The 18,440-nt window shown below is 34.4% G+C and overlaps 1 protein-coding gene and 2 non-coding genes across 3 annotated transcripts; all 3 read left to right on the forward strand.

Annotated features, from left to right (window-relative positions):
* The first annotated feature begins 1,603 nt into the window (after positions 1-1,603).
* LOC141648865 (protein FAR1-RELATED SEQUENCE 5-like) lies at positions 1,604-5,098 on the forward strand. Its single transcript, XM_074457575.1, has 3 exons — positions 1,604-1,619; positions 2,759-2,836; positions 2,937-5,098. Exons 1-3 carry the CDS (start codon positions 1,604-1,606, stop codon positions 5,096-5,098), a joined length of 2,256 nt encoding a protein of 751 aa, XP_074313676.1.
* A 12,064-nt stretch (positions 5,099-17,162) lies between these two features.
* Positions 17,163-17,280, forward strand: LOC141650393 (small nucleolar RNA snoR83). The gene has a single exon (XR_012546431.1). It is a non-coding gene; the product is annotated as a small nucleolar RNA snoR83 (small nucleolar RNA).
* A 293-nt stretch (positions 17,281-17,573) lies between these two features.
* On the forward strand, positions 17,574-17,691 carry LOC141650391 (small nucleolar RNA snoR83). Its single transcript, XR_012546429.1, has one exon. It is a non-coding gene; the product is annotated as a small nucleolar RNA snoR83 (small nucleolar RNA).
* The last annotated feature ends 749 nt before the right edge of the window (positions 17,692-18,440 follow it).

The following is an 18,440-nucleotide window of genomic DNA, read 5'->3' on the forward strand; positions in this document are numbered from 1 at the left end:
AAGTAGTAAAAAAAAATCAAAGTAGTAAAAAAATCAAAGTGACACCGGAATAGCATCACAATAACAGTAAAATAACAGTAGAATAACAGCACAATAACACGTGGTAAAAAAAAAAGGAAAAAAATCAAAGTGGCGCCGGAATAACATCACAATAACACCATAATAACAGCACAATAAGAGTAAAAAAAATCAAAGTAGTAAAAAAAATTAAAGTAGTAAAAAAAATCAAAGTGATACCGAAATAACATCACAATATGTTGAGAATAAGAAAGTAGAATAACAAAGACAATAACACGTGGTAAAAAAAAAAAAAAAAAATCAAAGTCGTAAAAAAATTCACAAAGAATGAGAGAATAACATCACAATAACAAATGAATAACAATAACAGCACAATAACATGGTAAAAAAAAAAGAGAAAAAAAACATCAAAATCGTTAAAAAAATCAAAGTAACAGCAAAATAACATCACAATAACATCGAAATAACAATAACAGCACAATAACATGGTAAAAAAAAAAAAGAGAAAAAAACATCAAAATCGTTAAAAAAAATCAAAGTAACAGCAGAATAACATCACAATAACATCGGAATAACAATAACAGCATAATAACATGTGGTAAAAAAAAAAGAGAGAAAAAAATCAAAGTCGTAAAAAAAATCTAGGTAAAAAAAAGCACAATAATAGCATAATAACACGAGGTAAAAAATAAGAGTAAAAAAAATTTCAAGTAAAAAAAAAATCCGGTACAAAAAGAAAAAGGAAAAAAGGTAACATAAAGAGTAAATTAAAGAAAAACATAAGAGAAAACAAAAATCAAAGTGGTAAAAAAAAAAGCATAATAACACGAGGTAAAAAAAAGAAAAAAAAAATTAAAGTAAAAAAAAAAGTAACATTAGAAAAAAGAGAAAATAAGTAAATGACAATGGTTTTATATGACATGTAAGATTTGATCTTGGCCACTCATCTCTAATTTAATCTAATGGCTGAGATTCCCCCAACTCACAACTCACCATAAGAACCAAAATCACCAAATCCAATCTCTCTCTCTCTCTCTCTCTCTCTCTCTCTCTCTCTCTCTCTCTCTCTATATATATATATATATATATATATATATATATATATATATATAGGGTCGGGGTCAGGTGCGAACTAAAGTTCAGTACGAACCGTACGAACTAACCCTCCTATAAAACAGTCGACATTCTCATCAGTTCTTCGTTTCTCTTTCCGACATCATTAATGCGATAAAAAATTCTCATCTTGATTTCTTCGTTTCTCTTTCCGACACCATTGCTGCGCATCAATCAAACTCCATTATTGCACCTCTGAATACAAATTCAAGGTTAGTTTTAATTCAGATTTTGAAATAAATCCAATTTAAAAATTTAGGGTTTGCTTAAAAATTTAACTTGATTAGTTTTTTTATTTAAGATGGTATTTTGTCATTTTGATTCTAGATTTGTTGGTTCATTACTTGATTAAGATTATTGTGATCGAAAAATTAGAGTTTATTTGTTGATAGAACCATCTGATTTTAGTAATAATCTAACAAGAACGATTTTTTTATTTCAGATGGTAATAATTGAAGAAGAAGATTCGGTAATGGCAGAAGTTATAGGTAACTACTGCTGCATGTTATTTGTATGAATGTGTATGTATGTAGATGTTTGAATGTGTCTTCAAATCTTGTTTTTTACATATAATTTCAAGGGGGAAAGTATCGTGATACATTATTTTATTGTTGCTGCTAATTGAGACCCAAAATAAGTTGCTTTCAAAAGTTATGTGTATCTAGGTAGTTGAGGATGTGTTTCTGTCAATATTAAAAAATGTATGATTGTAAATTTGGAGGCAGTATTACTTTGATGACGACGCTGTGTTTGCAACATCTGTCAAAAAGAAAAATGTATTCTGAGTTTCCGTATTGATCGACTTAGATATTAAGGCCTTGTTTTGATTTTGAGATTCTGTTTGGAAGATCTGTTGTAGTTGATTTGACGATCCTGGGTTTCTGTTTGTAAGCAATGACTATCAATAATAGTCTAAAAAGTGTATACAGCCACCTGAAGGTGTGTTTGTAGAAGCATTTAAAACTGTATCTAGCTACCCTTAGATACCGTAGAGGGAATGAGATGAAAATAGGGAAATAAACAAAAGGTAACAAAGTGTATATAGCTTCACAAATGAGTGTATATAACTAGGTAAACGGTTGTATGTAACTTGACAAAATAAATTCCGGCTTCCACTACCTAGGATTTTGGGATTATGTTTGATTCCAGAATTCTTTTTGATTCCTATCTTCTTGCTTATAATGTAAACTCAGTTCTTTTCATTAGATCAAAGAAACACCTCGTCTTATTTAAGATACACACACTTTGTGGAGTCACTAGTTACACATCTTCGGGCAGCTACATACACTGTTCTGCTAGCTAGTTAGACTGACCTTAGTTCTGAGATACACGACTTTTGGCAGTTGCATACACTTTTCTAAACTGCTAGACACACATATTTGATCAGCTACATACACTGTTTTGATGTGATAGATCCACACCTACACTTTGTGGAATCACTAGTTACACATCTTCGGGCTGCTACAAACACTGTTCTACTGGCTAGTTAGACTGACCTTAGTTCTGAGATACACGACTTTTGGCAGTTGCATACACTTTTCTAAACTGCTAGACACACATATTTGATCAGCTACATACACTGTTTTGAGTTGCTAGTTAAACATCTCAGTTCCTATTTTCTGTGCAGACATTGTACAAGTTACTAATGTGCAAGCGTCTTCAAGTAATTCACAAGGAAATCAATTACTTGTCACTAATGTACCAGGTATTAAATTGTAGCTTTTAATTAATTAATGTATTGTCTAAGAAGATTGTGTAGGTTGTAACAGATAAAATTAAAATCATTTCCTTTTTTTTTGTTGTAGCCACCCCAGAAGTTGATTTCGATAATCAAATAGTGGGATTGCCAAGATGTTCAGCAGAATTAAAACCAGCATTGTGGATGAAATTTGCAACTTTGGAAGAAGGCATACATTTTTATGAGGAATATGCCAAGGTCTGTGGGTTTCTTACTAGGTTAGACTCAACAAAATTAGTTGATGGGATAGTTACACACAAGTGGTGCGTGTGTAATAAACAAGGCAAAAGTAACTACAAGGGTACAAAAAGGAAGATGACCCTTACGCGAATTGGTTGTCAGGCTAAGGTTAGTTTTAGAAGAATTCAAACGGGTGAATATGAGATTTATGATTTTGTTGAGGTTCACTCACATGCTATGAATACGCCAACAACTATGATACATTTGAAACCATGTAGGGATTTAAACTTGGTTCACAAAAAAATGATAATGGATAATGCCCATGTAAACCATGGTCATGTGCAAACATTTAGGATGTTCAAACAGTATGTGAAGGGATACAAAAATGTGGGTGCTTCTTTACAAGATTTCAAAAAATTTTCAAGGGATGTGAAGAAATACATCAAAGAATATGATGCCCAGATGTTAATAGAGAACTTCATGCAAAAAAAGGCTATGTCTCCATCTTTCTATTTTGACTTTGATGTGGACGATCAAAGCAGAATAACTAAGCTTTTCTGGGCAGATCCAATATCAATTAAAAATTATGCCCTTTTTGGTGATGCTGTTTCTGTTGATGCCACTTATAACTTCAACCAATATAAAATGGTGTTTGTCCCTTTCACGGGTGTTGATAACCATAAAGGTTGCGTTACTTTTGCAGCGGGTTTGATACGAAACGAAAATGCAGAATCATTTTCGTGGTTGTTTCAAAATTTTGTAACGGCTATGGGTGATCGCTATCCTATTACTATAATAACTGATCAATGTAGAGGCATCAAAAAAGCTGTTAAAGGTGTGTTTGGTGACAAAACACGCCACCGACTGTGTATGTGGCATATAATGAAGAAGTTGCCTGACAAGGTTGGTCCATCGATTTCCCAAGCCACGACTTTTTTGAAGGAAATAAACTCAGTTGTTTGGGATGTAGAAATCACTCCAGAAGATTTTGAATCGAAATGGAATTCGATAATTTCCTCATATGAGCTTTGTGATAACAAGTGGTTGAAGAAAATGTTTAAGCACCGTGCTCTTTGGATTCATGCTTACATTAGAGACACATATTTGGGTGGGATTTTGCGCACAACATCAAGGTCAGAGTCTGAAAATAGCTTCTTTGGAAACTTCACCAACCCACATGTCACACTTGTCGAGTTTTGGATGCGTTTCCAAACAGCAATGGATGCTCAGAGATGGAAATATTCTAAGGTAATGGCTGGTGATAAGAACTGTTATCCAAATTTGACAACCCCTCTCCTTTTAGAAAAGCAAGCTTCTGAATTTTACACAATCGTTATATTCTATATTTTCCAAGTAGAAGTCCAAGCAGCATACTACACTTGTGGCCATTTACCATCACCAAATGCAACTGGTGCGAATGGTAATATTTCAATAATTGATCGTGAGAAAGACAAGGAATACAAAATTGATTTAAGTGATAATAAGTTTTCTTGTTCTTGTAAGATGTTTGAAAGAATTGGGATACTCTGTAGGCACATTTTATGGGTGTTGAAAGATAGGGGATTTGATCATATACCTAAAGAGTATTTAGCACTTAGATGGAGCAAATCTGCAACCTCCCACCCTCTTTCTACTGTTGTTGGAAAAATCTGTACTAGCCGATTGTGTGTCAATCGAAAGTCGCTTAACAATATAAGTGAATTATGGTCGGAGGTATTTAATGCAGTCTCACTTGTTGAGGATAATGAGGAACATTCTGATGCGCTATTTCAATTGCTCCGGAGTTTCAATGAAAAGTTGATTATTTCAGTTAAGTCAGGCAAGTCAAAAGATAAGAAAGCTGAGATTGAGATGCTTCTTGGGTCAAAAATTCCAACTGAAGTTACGGTTTTACCACCAGAGAAGTGCAAGAATAAGGGATCGGGGAAGAGGATAACATCAAACAAGGAAAAGGCAGTCTTGGAAAATGCAAAGCCTCTGAGGAAATGCCGTGCTTGCGGTGAAATGAGTAACCATGATAGTAGAAATTGCCCGAGTCGACTCCCTTGAAACTGAATTCAGTGGGTTTTTGGTTTACGTGGCATTTGTAGATATCACTCAAAAAAGTTTATTATGTTTTGTAATGTTATGTACTCACTTAAAACCCGATGTCAGTGGGTTTTTGGTTTATGCGGTTTATGTAAAGACTAGTTTATGTGGTTTATGTAAAGACTGGTTTATGTGGTTTATGTAAAGACTGGTTTTTACGCTGCGATTTTTTCTTGTTTTTATACGACTATGGATTCACGGAGTATAGAGGGTGTTCGTGTATACATTGTATTCAAATAGGGAGGTGGGCTGACTAGAGTGTATGTAGCTAACGGAAGAAGTGTAACTAGCAGTGCAACAAAGTGTATATAGCCAACTGAGAAGGTGAAATTAGCAGTTCAAAACTGCTCGAGTATATGATTTTGAAAAATTGAGAAAGCCAAAAGTTAGGATGCAACATCATTTCAATGAACTCTTGAACATCAAATTACTCCAACCAAATCACTTATTTGTTTTTTTAGGCTGCCGTTTTTTTTTCTTTTCTTTTTTTTTTCTAATTATGGACTCGTGGAGTGTAACTACTAGTCCGGAAAAGTGTATGGTCACAATGCGTCATTGTATACTTGTGTATAAATTTAGTCTTAAATTTAGTCTTAAAATTTTCATATTCTTAGATGAAAAAATGGACAAAAAGTTCTGAATTCTCCTACAAAGATGGCGTTTGTATCGAACGTCCTTTTCTAAACAATTGAAGGAGTGTATCTAGCAGTTCAAACAAGTGTAGCTAGCAGTCCAAGCAAGTGTATCTAACTTCCAAGAGATGTTTAAAATTATTTCCTTTGAATCGTTACAAACTTAGTCAATTAGTATTATGCCATACACTATCAACAAATTATCCATGTTTCAAGTAAGAAATACTAGACATAGTCACCCCGACTTAATCAACCTCTTCAAACTACAAACCACTATTGCAAGGAAAATAAAAAAGTGAACTGATGCCGAATCCTTTGAAATGAGGCTTGATCCAATAATCTTCATCATCATCCATTGTGAAAAATCGCCTGGAGATTAAAAAAAGAATGACATGAGGTTGAATTATTTTAAAGCAACATATGGATGTATAAGGTGTATGTAGTGACAGACTATAGTGTATGTAGCCATCTGAATGAGTGTATCTAGCGGTTCAAAAAACGTAATGTAGCCAATCTGAAGAGGTGTATCTAGAAATTTAAAAAAGTATATGTACCAACCTGAAGGAGTGTATCTAGAAGTTAAAAAAACTGTATCAACCTGAACGACTCCTAAGATGACAAATCAAACATATAAAAATACAGAAAAAGGATACCTGAGAAGTGTTTTTCTCCCATTTTATCAGGCGCAACATAATTTGTCGTCGATAAGCAATCAAGTCCTGCAAAACAAAAAAAAAGGCAGAAATTTAAAATAAAATGGCAGCCCGAAAAGAAGTACGTATCCTCCAACAGGGTCCAAGCATTGTTAAAACATGGGACACAATGGCAGAAATTGAAGATAAAATGGCAGAAATTTAAGATAAAATATATATGAATTATCAAGTCCATTAAACTCACTTTGTAATGTTTCTTGTCCGTCCACAAATCTGTATTGAACATTGCACCTTCCAGAAACTTCATGACATATACTCCGCAGTCAAAACTATTCAAACAACATATGATGTTGAAAAGGATATTAAAATAATTAACATTAAGCAAAAATAACATAAAAATATAGAACAAACTAACGTGTTTGCTTGCTGAGGTACATCCTTGACTTCAGTAGGAAACAAACTGATGGCCTTGACGCGCTTGTAGCCATTGGTGCTGGGTATCTGATTTGCAACATTGACTATCTGTGAACAACAAACAATCAACAAAAATACATGTATGAATATCTTAGATTGTGACTTCTAGACTGAATTAAAATAAAGAATGACGACCATACAATATCCTCCACATAAGTATTATATTCCTCCACAGCTTTCTTATCATTTTTCCTATATTTCTTGAGAGAGTCCAAAATATAGTTCTTCTCCTCCTTGAGATCGGACACACAAGCTAACCAATGGTTATCATCTTTCCCGATTGTGAAAAAAACCTACATAAAAAAAAAAAAAAATGTGAGTTGCTCCATAGGTAAGTAACTAGGATATGCATGGTAATTAGTATTTTATGTATATATTATCACAGTTTGGACATTAGTAAATTTACCTTCTCAACAGTTGCTCCATCTTTTGGCGTGTAGTGCATCTTAAGATGAGGGCACCAAACAAAGTTTACCTCGTTAACCATTAATTGTGGCTTAGCATACTGACAAATTAAAAAAAAAGTTACTAAACTATTATTCCTCACAAAAATGAAGTAAATAAGGGAAAAATAAAAAATAAATTCAAAATGTAGTACTTAAATACCTACCCTCACAGTTGAAGGCAAGTACAAAATATCTGGTCGATTATATGTACACATCACACCAAACATGTCAATCACCTACAAATGTAAATAGTGTTACAAATTTTTGATCACCTATCTGGTCGATTAAATGAAAAATGTTTATATACTAACCGTATCCCTTATCCAATGACGATTTTGCAAACTTTTCATTGCTTTTCGGCAAACATTCATCCATTCTGTGGCCACGATAATCTCATCCAAATACCTACAAACCAATACAATTAGCACAACTTCTAAGAACAAAAATCAAACAAATATGTAAAAAAGTTTAGAAATTACTTGTCATCCTTGCGGGCATTGATTACCCGAGCCAATATTTCTGTGTCTAACAACTGACATTGACGTGTATCCTTGGTGGCACCTCTGGAATTCTTTCTTGGATTTTGGAAGTCTTGATTACCAGCAAAAGACAACAACTCATAGCATGCCCTTGTACCAAAAACCTTAACTTGGTTGTTCTACAAACAAGGAACATGAACATTGATTTATACTACTCCTATACATACAAGTAAATAAATAAGGAAAAGCATTGTAAAGCAGCTTACATCTTGGAGTCCCAAAACACAAGTCCTTCTTTCTCCTTTGTATTTCTCCAACAACCGCATGAGGTAAATTCCTGAATCACTTCCATTACCAAGATTTGATCTCAGAATAATCTCCTCTGGCTTCATGTCACGGACATCTACTATAGACGGCATTTTCTTGAGCAAGCATTTAATAACAAAGTCTTTCTGCATATGACATATAAATTCAAACATTTCTCAAAAATGCAAATAATATTAATATCGTATGATAGCATCAACAAAACAAGTAGGCTGAAATGCGCATACCGTAGGCTCAATACTTGGTGCAAAATTTACCATCTCTGGCCTCATCAAATGCAAGATTTCCAACTTCTTTGTTAGGAAGTTGAAACATATTGCAAATGGCTTCTCAGAAACTATAGGTACAAAGATCTGCAATTGTATAATATTTGTTCTTAAAAAATGTCTATATCAGAAAACCGTACGAGAAGGTTAGCAAAATGTAAATACTTACCAAAGATGCCCCCGTAAAATTGTCATCAATTTGACAACTTACTTCAGTAGATAGTGGGAGATACAACCTAGAAGGTGAAAAATGTGCTCTAATTGTTTCACATTTATTCAACACGCAACACCAGGCATGTATCACTTGTTTAGGCACTATATCACCTGATACTAGCATCTTCAAATTTGCTCGAGTAACTGAAATGTCTGTGCCAATTTTGAATAGGATCTCACTGCATACATAATGGTTCAGTCAAAATGAAATGAGAAAATAAATTAAGAAAAAGTAATGACTGTATCTACCTAACTATAAATATGAATTGAAGAATTGTTTGGAATGTATCTAGCAAGAAATTTGAAGTACCGTACAAACCTGTCATCGGAAAATTCTGAAAATACATAGTCCGGTGCTTCTCTCTCATTTTTATTCACCTTGCCGTCAAGTCTGATACTTCTTTGAAGAAAAGGAGATCGAAAAGCTCATGTCTGAACTCTAACCCTCTTAGCCCTTGTTGGTTCATCTGGGGGCAAAGAAAAAAGTGGTACAACTTCAAGTGGCTCCACATTTACATTTATATTTAAAGCATCATCAACGATCTTTTGCAAAACATCTTCTTGTGATTCTGAGCTAAGAACTAGTGGGAATTCAGGTGGGGTCAAGGGATCAGGTGATGGACACACAGGAGGAGTAAACACTGGTGGGGAGTCGTGTCTAAGCCTTGGCGATCGACGAAATGAGGTTGAAGCTTGTGCTGTTTTCTCAACATTTAACGGTTCAAACTCCTCCTTTTGTGACTCAGATTCCACAAGAATAGGAGAAGTTGACTTTGACAATTTTTCGGACGGAACAGATTCTGCTTTCTTCAGACGCACCATGATGGAATCCACAAGGTTAGCAGATTTTGCTTTCTTTACAACGTTTTCATCTACAATGTGTAAACCATCATCATGTCCTTTTTTAACAACTTCTTCTTCTGATTCTGAGCTTAGTAGTTTGAATGAAGGTGGTGTAAAAGCTGATGGGGAGTGGTGTGTAAACCTTGGTGATCGACGGATTGAGTTTGAAGCTTCTGCTCTTTTCTCAAAATTCAGCGGTTCAAACAACTCCTTTTGTGACTGAGAGTCCAGAAGGATAGGAGAACTTGACTTTGGCAAGTCTGGAGCTGGAGTCTTGGAATCTAAAAGGTTATCTGATTTTGATTTCTTCAGAACATTATTCTCCATATGTTCATCTGCAATGTGTAAACCATCATCGTGTAACTTTTTCTCAACAGCTTGTTGTGGTTCTGAACTTTGAAGTTTGCATGAAGGGGACTGGTGTGTAAACCTTGGTGATCGACGGAACGAAGTTGAAGCTTTAGCTATTTTATCAATATTCAACGGTTGACACAACTCCTCTTGTGACTGGCAGAAACCGATAGGAGATTTCCCTTTCTTGTTAACATTACTTTGAATATTAACCGGCCGTTTTCCCAAGGCAGTTTCTAATTTAACAACAGCTGCCCACAACTCATCTTCAGATTCAAATGACTGGCCATTTAGCTTAGACCATGGATTAGATTTCTGACTGTCATGTTCATCTGAATTAGAAACTGCTTCCTTCTCTTTATCTTTTTCAGTGTCATCTGTTGGTTGTGATGAAGGGCAGCATGCACCAAAAGCTTCATCCATTAAAGCTAGATGTTGTAAAAGTTTAGAGTCAGGGTGAACAACTTTGGCTGCTTCCAAAGAATTTGTGAACATTGCATAAGAATCTGCAAGAATAGTTGCAGATTCTGCCAGAACCTTGATATCATTTATCTGCTTACTATCAGTCTCACCCGCCTTTGAGGAAGTCTTCAGTTCATCACCAGACTTCTGTTTTTGCTGATTAGAAGACTCAGGCACTGCTGATGGAACAATGAAACTTATTTCCTTTACTTATCCCTTGACAATCCGAAGAAGAACAGCTCCTGTTCCAAACCCATCTTGCATCTCATTCTTAAGCCTCTCTGAAATTTTCACTTTTGTCCAGTTGGCTAGGGTGGGGAAGACGCGAGGAACTGAGAAAAATTTGTAGCACACTCTATCTAAATAACAAAAGACAAAAACCATGATGGGACCTCCAAACCAATCATTCTTCGAAACTCTCCACGAGTCAACACTTTCAATAAACTGTTTTCTGGTAAACCCACTCCAGTTTAACGTTTGAAGAGATGAAACATCCTTAAGACATTTCAGGACTCGAAGGCTTGCAAGGGTCCCCTTTACACCCACAAGAAAAGTAGAAACAACAAATACAATGAAGTTCCTTTTAAACTGCTCCCCGCCCTCCTTTTGCGTGATAAGCAGACTAAGGATGTACTTAGTCTCCACTGTGCCCGGCTCTTTATCAAATTGTTTCATCCAACTACTCTTCAACTCAAGAAAATCCTTACTCTTATCATTTAAGGAAGCTATTTGGACTTCATTTCCACTGATTGGAATACCGGTCGTCAAATGAATATCTTCGTCTGTTATATGAAACTGACCTTTCATGTAAGAGCAAGACACAGAATTGAAGCGGGTAACAAGCCAATGACCAAGAGCACCCGGCGCCATATCTGTCTTGAGAGTGTGAAGGCCTCCAAATCCCATGTCTTTAATATCAGATACTTGTTTCTCACTTAAACCACTGTTGATAAATGACATCAGCATTTTAGGAGACATACGAGTCCGTAGAAAACACTGTCCACCACCATCATCATCATTTCTCTTCCTTTTAGTAGTTCTCTTACTTAGTTTTGTCTCAGTAATAGCTTGTTCTTTGCTTGTACTCGCACCATGATTGCTGATTGTTAAATCCATCATTTCTGTATATGTAAAACAAGAGATTAGTGTTGTAGGTAAACTTGCTTTTCCACAAAAAAACAGGTTGAGAGGGGAAACAAAGAAATAGCTCTAACAAAAAGTCAATGTAGCTGCCCAAAGACGTGCATCAAGTAAGTGGCTGAAGTGTAACTTAGTTGTGTATCTAGCAGTTTAGTAAAGTGTATGTGAATGCCCAAAGTCGTGTATCCCGCAACTAATTTCTTTATCTTGTATGTAGCTGCCCTAAGATGTGTAACTAGCAGCTCAAAACAGTGTATGTAGCTGATCAAATATGTGTGACTAGCAGTTTAGAAAAGTGTATGCAACTGCCAAAAGTCGTGTGTCTCAGAACTAAGGTCAGTCTAACTAGCCAGCAGAACAGTGTATGTAGCAGCCCAAAGATGTGTAACTAGTGATTCCACCAAGTGTATGTATATTAAAACAGATCAACAAAGTAAAGGCTATCTAGCCAACTTTATCTTGTAGGTGTGGATCTATCACATCAAAACAGTGTATGCAGCTGATCAAATATGTGTATCTAGCAGTTTAGAAAAGTGTATGCAACTGCCAAAAGTCGTGTATCTCAGAACTAAGGTCAGTCTAACTAGCCAGCAGAACAGTGTATGTAGCAGCCCGAAGATGTGTAACTAGTGACTCCACAAAGTGTGTGTGTCTTAAAACAGATCGACATAGTAAAGGCTATCTAGCCAACTTTATCTTGTAGGTGTGTATCTATCAGATCAAAACAGTGTATGTAGCTGATCAAAGATGTGTGCCTAGTTATTAACTAAAGCGGAACTCGCTAGTAATGGAGAGGGGAGAAAGTGTATCTAGCTAGCTGAATATGTGTGTCTAGCAACATAAAAAAGTGTATCTAGTTAAGGGGGGCAGAATACAAAAATAAAAGAAGGGGTGTCGGGTATCCTAAAAAATGTAACAAAATAAAATTGTAACAAGAGACGGAAGTATAACAGATATAAAAGTAAATGAAAACTCATAAGTAAAGAACATTACATTTGCTAATACAGAACAAGTTCATAGAAAAAGTGAACCATTCCATATTGAAAATAAAGTACAGGGATTACATGAAATTTTATATTATCCAAAATGTTAAACTAAGAAGGTTGACAGTACATCGGATTATAAATAATAAACAAGTAGACAGTTACCTAAAGGGCCACGTTAAAACCTTAACATGTAAAACCCTAATTACAACAGTGGGAACACATGAGCTATATATACAACATCAAAGGCAAATCAAGAAAAGATATATTTTCACGAGTGACTAGTAAGTCGGCAGCAATGCCAATGGCTCTATCTCGTTCCTCACTAGAAACAGCTAAAGCATGCAATGACTCATTCACTTTGCCGCGTGCAACATCATCAAGAACATTAAGATGAGTACTCTGAGATGGAATTTTTGCTTGCTGAAAATTCACTAAGAATTTGGCAATCATATCCTCCGTCAAGAAACATTTGCATGTTTGGAAGACTATTCTAGGACCCCTACGAATAATCCGAACACCATTCACATCATTTATGTCTACAGTAAGCCAATATGCCATGCTAACACCAGGTGCACTTGGGTGTATCAGAAACAGTTGAACCCAAGTTCGACATACGAGCGCCATATGTGCTTTATCTTCATGAAGATCAATTTTGGAGAATATTTTATGCATAAGATCTTGATTATTAAACACAGAATGATATGCTTGAATTGATAGTGACGGCCAGTCCCTATAACTTCCTTTAACGGAGAAAAACAGAAACCCATAGCTGATTGTTTTTCACGGACATAAAGGGCACGAAAGGACTGTTGATCCTCATCAAGAAGATTGACAACACAACCATTGCACCAAGTTGTCATACTTGAATATGAAACAACTGAAAATAGAACTATTAGTGACACAAAAAATTATGAAAATGTGTGTAAGCGATGAATATCAATAAATGGACTAAAAGTGTATATAACTATGTAAAGGATTGTACGTAGCTTGAGAAAATAAATTCAGGGGTTTGTATATAGACGACGCTTTTGGTTTTGGTTCATTCAGACAAAGTTAAATTACATTGTCCATCTTGGCCAATATGGTCTTACAACTTAGAGGAATACAAAAAACAAATGCAAAAAGAATTAAAACCAACATTGTGGTTGAAATTTGCTAATTAGTTGTGTATCTAGCAGTTTAGGGAAGTGTATGTGAATGCCCAAAGTCGTGTATCCCGCAACTAATTTCTTTATCTTGTATGTAGCTGCCCTAAGATGTGTAACTAGCATCTCAAAACAGTGTATGTAGCTGATAAAATATGTGTGGCTAGCAGTTTAGAAAAGTGTATGCAACTGCCAAAAGTCGTGTATCTCAGAACTAAGGTTAGTCTAACTAGCCGGTGATAAAGTGTATGTAGCAGCCCGAAGATGTGTAACTAGTGATTCCACAAAGTGTATGTATCTTAACACAGATGAACAGAGTAAAGGCTATCTAGCCAACTGTATCTTGTAGGTGTGTATCTATCAGATCAAGGTGTATCTAGCTTGAGAATTGAGTGTATATAACTATGTAAAGGATTGTATCTAGCTTGAGAAAATAAATTCAGGGATTTGTATATAGACGACGCTTTTGGTTTTGGTTCATTCAGTCAAAGGTAAATTACATTGTCCATCTTGGCCAATATGTTCTCACAACATAGAGGAATACAAAAAACAAATGCAAAAAGAAAAGTAAAGCAAAAAATCGACAGTGTAAGCGATGTCTAACAAATGACAAAGTAAAGTGTATATAGCCAGCTGAAGGTGTGTTTCTAAAAGCATTTTAAACTGTATCTACGTACCCCAAGACACAATACAGAGAATGGGATGAAATCTGAGGAAATATACAAGTTAACAGGGTGTATCTTCAGTAACGAATGAGTGTATATGACAACATAAACGATTCTATGTAGCTTGACAAGATAAAATCAGGGTTTCACTACCTAGGTTCCCAGCAATCAGATTTTGGAAAATACTCGGAACTTAAATTGTATCAACAATGCACAACAATAAAGGATTGAACAGTTGTACCAACTAATACCTTGTGAAAATGAGAATTTAACATTATTAGAGTAATGAAAAAGGGAAAAATAATCACAACTGCAATTGAACAATGAAAATCGGGAAAAATTAGGGTTGCAAAAGGGGGAAACATACATTAAGGATCGAAGAAAGCTATGCCGTCACCGTCGCATAACAGACGTAGAGCCGTCACCGTCGAATGTCAGTCGAAGATCCGTCGCCGTCGTAGTTAGTTAGGAGAGAGAGTGAAAATGATTAATCAAGCAATTAACTAGTTAGGAGAGAGAGTGAGGGTGTCTAAATCTGATAGAGTAGGGGGTTGGGATTTTTAGTTCGCACAGTTCGCACCGAACTTTAGGTTCGCACAGGATCCTATTTATATATATATATATATATATATATATATATATATATATATAACTGGGTTGAAGCGATGTGGATGCGCCACGTATCAACCCAGCATTAAATACAAGTATACATTACAGCTGAACATTAAATATAAATATAATAAATGCTATATAAATCTCAGCAAAGTCTTAATTAGAGTTTAATAAATGTATTATAAAATTAAATATAACAATTACGGAGATTTGATTTTAAATTTAAAAGAATTTTTGATAAAAATTCTAAAATGTAAATAAATACATTTATTCCGAAAAATGCATTCATATGAGTATAATTTTTATTACATTTATTGAAATATTTTGATATGTAGAGATGATTAAAGTGAGTGTCTCATAATATTTTACATTTACGTAAAAAAAATATTTTGAGAAAATTATAAAACTTAGACTATTAAATCCATTTAAAAAATATATTTGAAAGAGTCATTGTATTTATTAAAAATAGAACTTAAAAAAAACTACTAAGAGATATGTTTTTATAGTGTGGAATGAAAAAAATTATAATACGAGAAGTTGAATACATATGATCGAGATTTTGGTTGATTTATATAGTGTGATAACGAGTATGTGTACGAGTTTTTATGTACAGAGTGATCGCGAGTACATTTGAATAATCAAAACAAAAATAATAATTATTAAGTAATATAGTATTATAAACGACATGAAAAAGTAGAAAACACTTCACAATTTTCTTTAATATCTTCAATTAAATATGCATACGTCAAATATAAAATATTGATTATGACTAACTAAAATATTTTACTTTTAGTTAAATATTTTATATGTTATCTTTTAAATATTTTGAAGTTAAACCTCAAAAAATAATATTTGAGAAAGTTTAGCCTATTTTATTTATAGGTAAACTCTTAAACATCATTATATATAGTTGTTTAAAAAAGTAAAAGGTGCAAATTTATTAGAGATATGTTTGATACATAGCACATGCAAGACACAATCAAAACATTTAAATAAGTTGAGTTTGGACCCTATATATTTGATACATAAATATCACATACACTTTATACATACAAAATTAAAAATTACATAAAATTTTATTCACATAATTTTGAACAATTTTAATTGATTTTGAACATAACGTATCAAGAAATGATATGATTTGAGAAATTATTGTTGATTGTTGCATTATTCGAATAAATTTTATTTTAATTAATATGATATTTGAGCAGTCACAAATTTATTTATAAAACGTTGATCATGCATAATTAATTATAACTTATTAGTTTTAATTAAAATAGTATTTATTTTATTTTAAAACATTGAAGTTAAACCTAAAAGAATCAGTTTGAGAAAAAATAATTTATTTTTATTTATATGTAAAAATATTAAAGCTTATATATAAATTATATTATTTTTCATCAATTATAATAAATAAAATTATAAAACAGGCCGCGCGAAGCGCGGGATACTATCTAGTGTGAGACAAAGTTGGGAAACTTGGATAAACCAAGTTGGCTTTACAACCATCATTTCCAACAATAGTAAAACTAAGTATGATTAATGGGCCATAGATAATTGGGCATGTTAATTTAAATAACAAATTCATAACCCAAATGCATAAAGAAGATCCAGTCGAACTTCCTTAAACCCTTCATTTGCCGAATATATAAGTTTCACACCATACAGGCATACATTGCTTAAAACCCTAGAATCACTTGTTGCTCCCCTTCCACCTACGAAACCCTTGTAATCCGCCTAACCTATCAGATCCATCTGCCGTCTTTGAGATCCTCCGTCTCATTTTCGTGTCTCGTCTCCTGTCTCATTACTTTTATCTTACTTCACATCGGAGGGATAATGGGACACAAGACGGAACACAAAATGGGACTGAGAATCCGCTCTCCTTCAACATTGGCTATCTGGTTCAAACTCTAGATCTTGTTTTTATGTCTACATCATGCCGCCAAAACTACCCTTCCCCATATTTTTCATAAATTTTGTGATTTTATTGATTCTTTATCTTAGTTTAATTAATTGGTTTAAACTGTGATTTAGCGCTGTACATTTTGATGGTTGTTTAATGTGCTTAACTATTTTTATAAAATTACTCCCTCTGTCCCAATCATTTGTTTAGTTTCGATTAAAACATCCCTCACTAAAAAGGTAAACAAATGAATGAAACGGAGAGAGCATATTGTAGTTGGTGAACATGATGAGCTTGCGTGGTTGCTTTAATGATTACAGATGCAAGTTTCAGTTTTTGTTAATGAAAGATTGCGATGTTAAATTTTTATAGAAGATTTTTTTATGCACATTGTATTGGTTGAATGATTGTTGTTCAAGGCCTTCATAATCCCGGATAAAAGTATCTGTTTTTACCCGATTCATGGGAGGCCAAGAAAAGCATTGGCAGTTCGCTGATGACGCCTTCTTGTTTCAAGGCGTTCTAATAGTAGCTTTCCAAACATTTACTTGTAGTTCCGTATAAGCCATAATTTTGCCATGATGTATTGTGCAAGATATGCAATAATCTTGTTCTTCTTTTACATATGCTGTCACGTTTAATGTGATGGGGTTGATTGAAGTTGTCGTAGATGAGTATTTAAAGAGGTGCTTTTTTTGGATTAATGTGAAACTTATTAGCATCATCTACTTTGTTTATGAACACGTTTGTTGAATTGAAAATGTACAGACCTAGTAATAGGATTGTGGTCTAAGGTGCCCATTGTATTGGTTGCATGAGTGTTGTTCAAGGCCTTCATAATCCCGGATAAAAGTTCCTGTTTTTATCTGATTCATGGGAGGCCAATAAAGGTATTGGCAGTTCGCTGATGACGCCTTCTTGTTTCAAGGTGTTCTAATAGTAGCTTGCCAGACATTTACTTGCAGTTCAGCAAAGTATCAAGCAATTTTTTGGCATCTTTATTTCGAAATGTATAGACCTGCTACTGGGCTTGGTCTAAAGTGCAAAATCTTCGTAAAGAAGCACTCTACTTCTGAACCGACTCCTCATTGAGGATTTTCAGGAACCACCATTTAAGTGTATTGATTAAACTCATTTAGGGGTCGTTTGGTTCAAAGTATCGGAATGGATTCGAATGGATTGCTATACTATAGAGGTATAGAGTTATAACCCCATACTTTCTCACAAGTGTTTGGTTCCATTTGGAATGGATTGAGTATAGTTATACGGTGGAATGGATTTCGAAACTTGGAACATACATGGGTATGGGATTCCAAGGGGTTCGAATGGAGTTAGAATCCATTGGGTATCTAACTCCATCCCAAAACCCTCCAACCAAACACTAAAATGTATTGAATCCATTCCAAAAGTTCCAACCAAACACCCCCTTAGTTTCAAATTTTCAATTGGAGTATTTTTGTCTTAAAAAATGGTGAATTAAAAGACGTCTCAAACTTCTGTGAACCTAACCCTGATTTAAGACCCGTCTCAAACTTCTTGTCTCCTTCCCGTCTTGCACTCCCCCCCTCTCTATTCTATTCATAGTTTTTACTTAATTTACAAAAGTCTTAATATCTTAGCCTTATTTTGTTTTCAACTTTTTGTTCTTGTATTTTATGGAAGGTTATGGATGAATGTGATGATAGTTGATATAGAGATGATTATGG

The sequence above is a fragment of the Silene latifolia genome, chromosome 3 (genome assembly GCF_048544455.1).
Source record: "Silene latifolia isolate original U9 population chromosome 3, ASM4854445v1, whole genome shotgun sequence".
Classification (NCBI taxonomy): Eukaryota; Viridiplantae; Streptophyta; class Magnoliopsida; order Caryophyllales; family Caryophyllaceae; genus Silene; species Silene latifolia.